The sequence below is a fragment of the Oncorhynchus mykiss genome, chromosome 30 (genome assembly GCF_013265735.2).
Source record: "Oncorhynchus mykiss isolate Arlee chromosome 30, USDA_OmykA_1.1, whole genome shotgun sequence".
Lineage (NCBI taxonomy): Eukaryota > Metazoa > Chordata > Actinopteri > Salmoniformes > Salmonidae > Oncorhynchus > Oncorhynchus mykiss.
The window spans coordinates 4592152-4602151 of record NC_050570.1 but is presented as its reverse complement, the minus strand read 5'-3'; the positions used below and the strand labels follow the sequence as shown (position 1 = coordinate 4602151).

Below are 10000 nucleotides of genomic sequence, written 5' to 3'. Positions count from 1 at the left end.
TTACCCTACATTATTCATCTCATATGCATACGTATATACTGTACTCTATATCATCGACTGTATCCTTATGTAATACATGTATCACTAGCCACTTTAAACTATGCCACTTTGTTTACATACTCATCTCATTTGTATATACTGTACTCGATACCATCTACTGTATCTTGCCTATGCTGCTCTGTACCATCACTCATTCATATATCCTTATGTACATATTCTTTATCCCCTTACACTGTGTACAAGACAGTAGTTTTGGAATTGTTAGTTAGATTACTTGTTATTACTGCATTGTCGGAACTAGAAGCACAAGCATTTCGCTACACTCGCATTAACATCTGCTAACCATGTGTATGTGACAAATAAAATTTGATTTGATTTGATTTGTGTGTATGTGTGTGTGTGTGTGTGTGTGTGTGTGTGTGTGTGTGTGTGTGTGTATATATGTGTGTGTGTGTGTGTGTGTGTGTTTATGTGTGTGTGTGTGTGTGTGTGTGTGTGTGTGTGTGTGTGAGTGTGTGTGTGTGTGTATATATCTGTGTGTGTGTGTGTGTGTGTATATGTGTATGTTCCCTGAAGGAGAGGGACAGGTCGGCTGTGGAACAGACAGACACAACTGGCTGGGTTTGGTGTTGTCTCTTTAATGAAACCGCAGAGACAGAGAGAAGGAGCAGAGCATCTCTCTGATGGAGACTCTCTGATGGAGACTCTCTGATGCAGACTATCTATGCAGACTCTCTGATGCAGACTCTCTCATGGAGACGCCTCTGATGCAGACTCTCTCATGGAGACGCCTCTGATGCAGACTCTCTGATGCAGACTCTCTGATGCAGACTCTCTGATGCAGACTCTCTGATGCAGACTCTCTGATGCAGACTCTCTTATGGAGACACCTCTGATGCAGACTCTCTTGTGGAGACGCCTCTGATGCAGACTCTCTGATGCAGACTCTCTGATGAAGACTCTCTGATGCAGACTCTCTGATGCAGACTCTCTTATGGAGATGCCTCTGATGCAGACTATCTGATGCAGACTCTCTGATGCAGACTCTCTGATGCAGACTCTCTGACGCAGACTCTCTGATGCAGACTCTCTGATGCAGACTCTCTGATGCAGACTCTCTTATGGAGATGCCTCTGATGCAGACTCTCTTATGGAGACGCCTCTGATGCAGACTCTCTTATGGAGATGCCTCTGATGCAGACTCTCTTATGGAGATGCCTCTGACGCTTCTTAAATGATACGTTGTTTTTTTTTTACAGCCATATACATGTTTTTTCTTCAGAATTGTGATTTATCGTCTCATTGAAGGTGGTAGATCACTTCTATCTGAGCTCTTCTTCTTTCTGTTCTTATGTTTTGTTTTTGTGTCTTTTACTTTCGGTTTAGTAAAAGCAGCTTCAAAAAACAGCTGAAAATACAATATTTTTGGTTATGTAAAATATATTTCACACCGGTTTAAAAGATACAACGGTTCTCTACACTATACTTGTTAGGTACTATAAACCGAAATTAGGAGAACTATTAGAATTGTAGCAACCAGGAAGTGGATGAGCGATTTCTGCACAGTGCAGCTTTAAAGGATAATTTAATTTTTTGAAAATCTCTATTTTATGATGTCAATGGCATGTTATAGAAGGGTCTATAACTTCTGTCTCACTTCTGTTACAATTTGACCCCCCCCCCCCCCCCACCCCCCAAAAAAAAAGAACATGAACAAACGCAACAACAACAAAAAAAAAAGTCATTATCCGCAATGTTATGTTCCATTTTGTTACGACTTGAGCTTCTGGGTCCTGTCTACAGGTAACTGCCAAAATAAAGGAAACACTTGAGTAAATAAGGGGATACAAAGTATATTGAAAAGCAGGCGCTTCCACACAGGAAGTTCCAGACACTAGAATCTATGTCAAGGTGCATTGAAATCTGTTCTGGCGGTTGGTGGTGGCCCAACATCCTATTAAGACACTTTATGTTGGTGTTTCCTTTATTTTGGTAGTTACCTGTAGAAGCAAGCTACACAGAGAATGGAACAGGGGAAACGGATTGAGTCGCACAGGAATATAACATTGCGGATAAAGTTCGGGAATGACGCAATTTTATATACTGGGAGCGTTTCTGTTTCTAAAATGACGTATTTTGGTGTTTTCATAACATTTGTTCATATTTTTTCCTTCCTCAATCAGTGTCTGGACCTTTCTACAACATACCATTTACATAACAAAGTTATGAAAAAAAACCTAACTTCTCCTTTAAGGCCGGTTTCCCAGACAGCCTAGTTGTAGTAACGCTTGTCGTCGCATGAAGAGTGGACCAAAGCGCAGCGTGGAACGTGTTCATGATAATTTATTTAAACTTTTTATTTAAACACAGACAAAATAACAAAATGGAACAAAACGAAACAGTTCTGTCTGGTGCAGACACACAAAACAGAAAACAAAAAACAACAACCCACAACACACAGGTGGGAAAAGGCTGCCTAAGTATGGTTCCCAATCAGAGACAACGACAGACCCTGATTGAGAACCATACCAGGCCAAAAACAAAGAAATACAAAAAAAACATAGAAAAAGGAACATAGAATGCCCACCCCACATCACACTGTGACCAAACCAAAATAGAGACATAAGAAGCTCTAAGGTCAGGGCGAGACACTAGCTTAGAAATAAAAAAGCTCTATGGAGAATCTCAAATGAAAGTGCTTTTTAGTACAGGAGAATCTGCTTAATCTGTATCTGGAAAACCACCAATAACCATCTGGAAGACCACCTCTGCAGGTTAGCTAGCTGTTACATTTGAAATTTTAGCCATTTACTAAACGCTCTTATCCAGAGTGATTTACAATTATTGCATTGATCTTAAGGTACGACAACCACATATCTCATCTCATTTATAGTAGGTGAAACTTTCCTGTTAGTGAACCAAGATATTGTTAAATAAAACACAAGTGGTCAAATTCTGTATGTGTCAGGTTCACGTCAGGTTCGTGCTATAACAGAATGAGTTAAAAATAACTGGATTTGACAAGGAATAACAGGGAATCTTAATTCGTGGTCCTCAATCTCCATTTTCCTTTCAAAGTGTGGCGCCATTAGCTTAATTATCTCCAATTTGTCAACAAGTTGAAATGGCCTAATTAGTCTACAGGGGAAACCGTGTGTGTGTGTGTATGTGTGTGTCCAAGTGTGTATGCCTGTGTGTGTGTGTATGTGTGTGTGTGTGTGTGTGTGTGTGTGTGTGTGTGTGTGTGTTTAGCAGAGAGCCAAACACGTGAATACACTCTGGCTCTGACTCAGTCAGCTGACAGTAGGAAGATGGAGCGTGTGTGTTGTGTCCATATGACATCACAGTGTTCTATTGCGGTACAGAGAGTTGTCAGTCCTAATGAGTAACACATATATTTATTTTGAATAGAAAAGGCGCTAGACTAAATGAGCTACCGAAGATGAGTTCCAAAATACCTGAATTACCATTTGGGTGTGGGGGGGGGGATGCTTTTATCTATATAACAGATAAAAAGCAGACAGCCAAGAAACTCTTGGATGTCTGGAAATCCTCTGAGATATTTAGATATTTGGGCTGCTTCTCTTTGGTGGGTGAGTTGTCTGCCGAGGAACGAAAAAGCCTATTTATAGCAGTGTGGTTCAGCGTAGCTCAGTGTGTTTACATAAGTGACTGTTCCTGAATAATGAGAAGACTCTCCGGATAACTCTCTGTGGAGTGATGGAGAGAGAGAGATTGGCTATACTTTAACATCATCCTCAGCTCTGGCATCTTCCCCAATATTTGGAACCAAGGACTGATCATCCCAATCCACAAAAGTGGAGACAAATTTGACCCCAATAACTACCGTGGGATATGCATCAACAGCAACATTGGGAGAATCCTCTACATGATCATTAACAGCAGACTCGTACATTTCCTCAGAGAAAACAATGTACTGAGCAAATGTCAAATTGGCTTTTAATCAAGTTACCGTATGTCAGACCACGTATTCACCCTGCACACCCTAATTGACAACCAAACAAACCAAAACAAAGGCAAAGTCTTCTCATGCGTTGTTGATTTAAAAAAAGCCTTTGACTCAATTTGGCACGAGGGTCTGCTATTCAAATTGATGGAACGTGGTGTAACAGGAAAAACATACAACATTATAAAATCCATGTACACAAACAACAAGTGTCTGGTTAAAATTGGCAAAAAAACACACATTTCTTTCCACAGGGTCGTGGGGTGAGACAGGGATGCAGGTTAAGCCCCATCCTCTTCAACATATATATCAACGAATTGGCGAGGGCACTAGAAAAGTCTGCAGCACCAGGCCTCACCCTACTAGAATCTGAAGTCAAATGTCTACTATTTGCTGATGATCTGATGCTTCTGTCACCAATCACGGAGGGCCTACAGCAGCACCTAGATCTTATGTACAGATTCTGTCAGACCTGGGCCCTGACAGTATATCGTAGTAAGACAATAATAATGATGTTCCAAAACAGGTCCAGTTGCCAGGACCAAATATACAAATTCCATCTAGACACTGTTGCCCTAGAGCACACAAAAAACTATACATACCTTGGCCTAAACATCAGCACCACAGGTAACTTCCACAAAGCTGTGAACGATCTAAGAGACAAGGCAAGAATGGCCTTCTGTGCCATAAAAAGGAACATAAAATTCGACATACCAATTAGGATCTGGCTAAAAATACATTAATCAATTATAGAACCCACCAACCAAGAATTCACCAAATGGGACAAACACCAAATTGAGACTCTGCATGCAGAATTCTGCTATATATCCTCTGTGTACAACATAAAACACCAAATAATGGATGCAGAGCAGAATTAGGCCGATAGCCGCTTAATTATCAAAATCCAGAAAAGAGCCGTTTCTACAACCACCTAAAAGGAAGCGATTCCCAAACCTTCCATAACAAAGTCATCACCTACAGAGAGATGAACCCTGGAGAAGAGTCCCCTAAGCAAGCTGGTCCTGGGGCTCTGTTCACAAACACAAACAGACCCCACAGAATCCCAAAAACAGCAACACAATTAGACCCAACCAAATCATGAGAAAACAAGAACATAATTCATTGACACATTGGAAAGAATCAACAAAAAAACTGCTCAAACTAGAATGCTATTTGGCCCTAAACAGAGAGTACACAGCGGCAGAATACCTGACCACTGTGACTGACCCAAACTTAAGGAAAGCTTTGACTATGTACAGACTCAGTGAGCATAACCTCACTAACTTATTATAACAAAGGAGTTGAATACTTATTGACTTAACATAATTCCACTTTGACATTATGGGGTATTGTTACGGGGTTGTACATACTTTCTGAAGGCTCTGTAAATGTCAAGAGGAAGTCAACAATAGAAGAGAGAAGAAAGAGAGAAAAACAAATGTAGGATGATAACAGAATACTAATCGAGGATTTCATGCGAGTCACTTAGCAGATTCCCGTATGCTGACGCCTCTGATGCAGACTCTCTGATGCAGACTCTCTTATGGAGACTCTCTGATGCAGACTCTCTGATGCAGACTCTCTTATGGAGACTCTGATGCAGACTCTCTGATGCAGACTCTCTTATGCAGATTCTCTGATGCAGACTCTCTGATGCAGACTCTCTTATGCAGAGCGACTTACAGGAGCAATTCGGGTTAAGTGCCTTGCTCAAGGGCAAATCAACCCCCCCAAAAATTCTCACCTTGTTGGCTCTGGGATTCAAACCAACAACCTTTAATTTACTGGCCCAATGCTCTAACTGCTAGGCTACCTGGTCTAAAGGTAAAGGTGCACTACATGTAGGGAATAGGGTTCTGTAGGGCTCTGGTTTAAAGTAGTGCACTATATAGGGAATAGGGTTCTATAGGGCTCTGGTCTAAAGTAGTACACTATATAGGAAATAGGGTTCTGTAGGGCTCTGGTTTAAAGTAGTGCACTATATAGGGAATAGGGTTCTGTAGGGCTCTGGTTTAAAGTAGTGCACTATATAGGGAATAGGGTTCTATAGGGCTCTGGTCTAAAGTAGTACACTATATAGGAAATAGGGTTCTGTAGGGCTCTGGTTTAAAGTAGTGCACTATATAGGGAATAGGGTTCTGTAGGGCTCTGGTTTAAAGTAGTGCACTATATAGGGAATAGGGTTCTATAGGGCTCTGGTCTAAAGTAGTACACTATATAGGAAATAGGGTTCTGTAGGGCTCTGGTTTAAAGTAGTGCACTATATAGGGAATAGGGTTCTGTAGGGCTCTGGTTTAAAGTAGTGCACTATATAGGGAATAGGGTTCTGTAGGGCTCTGGTTTAAAGTAGTGCACTATATATAGGGAATAGGCTGCCATAGGGCTCTGGTTTAAAGAAGTGCACTATATAGGGCATAGGGTTTCATTTGGGATGCACACTCTCTGTGTCGTAGGTACTGTATACATGGGCACAGGTGTGTTTAAAACCCAGCTAAACATTGGCATAGGACTTGTAACACCAGGGTAGTGGGTTTGATTTCTGGAACCATAAATAAAATATAAATCGCTTTGGATAAAATGTGTCTACTGAATGGAATATATTATAAACAGCCAATGGAAGTGGAGGCGAACAGCGAGATTCTGCGGGTGACAATGTCAGGTTGAATCCAAAAATGGTCACCTATAAAGTGCACTACTTTTGCCCTGGAATAGAAAGCCATTTCAGACGCAAACTTTGTCTCGCTGCCATCATTCCAAATACAAGATACAAGCACTTTATCCTCTTGACTACTGCGTTACCCTCTTGACTACTGCTCTATCCTCTTGACTACTGCGTTATCCTCTTGACTACTGCGTTATCCTCTTGACTACTGCGTTACCCTCTTGACTACTGCGTTATCCTCTTGACTACTGCTCTATCCTCTTGACTACTGCTCTATCCTCTTGACTACTGCTCTATCCTCTTGACTACTGCGTTACCCTCTTGACTACTGCTCTATCCTCTTGACTACTGCTCTATCCTCTTGACTACTGCGTTATCCTCTTGACTACTGCATTATCCTCTTGACTACTGCGTTATCCTCTTGACTACTGCTCTACCCTCTTGACTAATGCGTTATCCTCCTGACTACTGCCTTATCCTCTTGACTACTGCTCTACCCTCTTGACTACTGCGTTATCCTCTTGACTACTACCTTATCCTCTTGACTACTGCATTATCCTCTTGACTACTGCTCTATCCTCTTGACTACTGCGTTATCCTCTTGACTACTGCTCTATCCTCTTGACTACTGCGTTATCCTCTTGACTACTGCATTATCCTCTTGACTACTGCTCTATCCTCTTGACTACTGCGTTATCCTCTTGACTACTGCATTATCCTCTTGACTACTGCGTTATCCTCTTGACTACTGCTCTATCCTCTTGACTACTGCGTTATCCTCTTGACTACTGCATTATCCTCTTGACTACTGCTCTATCCTCTTGACTACTGCGTTATCCTCTTGACTACTGCGTTATCCTCTTGACTACTGCTCTACCCTCTTGACTAATGCGTTATCCTCCTGACTACTGCCTTATCCTCTTGACTACTGCTCTACCCTCTTGACTACTGCGTTATCCTCTTGACTACTGCGTTACCCTCTTGACTACTGCATTATCCTCTTGACTACTGCATTATCCTCTTGACTACTGCGTTATCCTCTTGACTACTGCGTTATCCTCTTGACTACTGCGTTATCCTCTTGACTACTGCTCTATCCTCTTGACTACTGCGTTATCCTCTTGACTACTGCGTTATCCTCTTGACTACTGCGTTATCCTCTTGACTACTGCTCTATCCTCTTGACTACTGCTCTATCCTCTTGACTACTGCATTATCCTCTTGACTACTGCGTTATCCTCTTGACTACTGCGTTATCCTCTTGACTACTGCTCTATCCTCTTGACTACTGCTCTATCCTCTTGACTACTGCATTATCCTCTTGACTACTGCGTTATCCTCTTGACTACTGCGTTATCCTCTTGACTACTGCGTTATCCTCTTGACTACTGCGTTACCCTCTTGACTACTGCTTTACCCTCTTGACTACTGCTCTATCCTCTTGACTACTGCGTTATCCTCTTGACTACTGCGTTATCCTCTTGACTACTGCGTTATCCTCTTGACTACTGCGTTATCCTCTTGACTCCTGCTCAATTCTTATCATTTAATTATCTCTCTGTATGAGTTCAACAGGTAGGTCTATCGTCATCCTTATAGGATAATTTAATTATCTCTCAGGATGAGGTCAACAGGTAGGTCTATTGTCATACTAACACATCTTCTTTTACAGGTGACACAACAGTAGACAACCGCTTGCTCACTGCTAACTAGTCATCGACTCTCACCCAAACCCTTCACATCGTTCTGCTTCCTGTCCGTCCGTTTCTCACTCAACACACTGCAAATCAGTTGCAATGACAAGTCGTTGTACTGACTATACCCACCAAAACCACATATCACTCTCACACACTACGAAGTTTCATTTCCTACCCACATTTCCTCTCTCTCTCTCTCTCTCTCTCTCTCTCTCTCTCTCTCTCGCTCTCACCACATCTCACACATAAACCCCCAAACACACACACACACACACACACACACACACACACACACACACACACACACACACACACACACACACACACACACACACACACACACACACACACACACACAGCTCTCTCGCACTATGACTGGTACCTCTTGTCTGGAGGAGGAAGTGCTTCCTGATTGGCTGTTGGAGCTTCCTGCATGGAGGTGATTGGATCAGGGATATTGGCAAAGTCATCTTGCTCTGCCAAACCAATAGCCAAAGAAAGAACCACCATCTTCCCTTCGCTGGCCAGCCGGAAAACAGACAAACAGAGAGAGAGAAAGAGGAGGAGAGAGACGCGGGGTAGAGGCAACGAAAATAAAGGAAGGAATCGAGGAGTAGGAATCAGGAGACATGGAGTGAGGGAATAGAGAAAGAGAATAAATAAAGGTCATAGATAGGTCATACGAGGTCATAGATAGGTCATAGATAGGTCATATGATGTCATAGGTCATAGATATGTCATAGGAGGTTATAGGAGGTCAAATATAGGTGAAATGAGGTCATAGGAGGCCATAGGAGGTTTATGAAAATATAAAAAGAGAGAGAACAGGAAGAAAACAGAGAGATTATATAAGAGAACCCAGAGAGACAGCAGAAAACAGAGAGATTATTTAAGAGAACCCAGAGAGACAGCATAAAACAGAGAGATTATATGAGAGAAAACAGAGAGATTATACAAGAGAACCCAGAGAGACAGCAAAAAACAGATATTATATAAGAGAACACAGAGAGACAGCAGAAAACAGAGAGATTATATAAGAGAACCCATAGAGACAGCAGAAAACAGAGATATTATATAAGAGAACCCATAGAGACAGCAGAAAACAGAGAGATTGTATAAGAAAACCCATAGAGACAGCAGAAAACAGAGAGATTGTATAAGAGAACCCAGAGAACTAGTCAGAGGAGAAAAAGGTTCAGAAGACAAACCACCTTCAAACGTGCGGTGTCAAACTCACTTCCTGGAAGACTGAGTCCAGCACCTGCTGGATTTCTCTCCTTCCTTCTACTTGACTGATCAATCAAGGTCACTGACTAGTTAGGAACTCTGCTTACCGGGTTGTCTAGGTCACTGACTAGTTAGGAACTCTGCTTACCGGGTTGTCTAGGTCACTGACTAGTTAGGAACTCTGCTTACCGGGTTGTCTAGGTCACTGACTAGTTAGGAACTCTGCTTACCGGGTTGTCTAGGTCACTGACTAGTTAGGAAATCTCCTAACGGGGTTGTCTAGGTCACTGACTAGTTAGGAACTCTGCTTACCGGGTTGTCTAGGTCACTGACTAGTTAGGAACTCTCCTAACGGGGTTGTCTAGGTCACTGACTAGTTAGGAACTCTCCTAACGGGGTTGTCTAGGTCACTGACTAGTTAGGAACTCTCCTAAAGGGGTTGTCTAG

General features: G+C 42.1%; 1 protein-coding gene across 1 annotated transcript in view; it reads right to left on the bottom strand.

The window, feature by feature from the left end:
• Nucleotides 1-10000, bottom strand: part of LOC118945757 (synaptotagmin-7-like) — a 132083-nt gene that overhangs the window by 96297 nt on the left and 25786 nt on the right. Inside the window, exon 3 of the mRNA XM_036968511.1 lies at nt 8709-8846. Coding sequence (XP_036824406.1) covers nt 8709-8846 — 138 coding nt within the window. The remainder of the gene's footprint in view (nt 1-8708; nt 8847-10000) is intronic.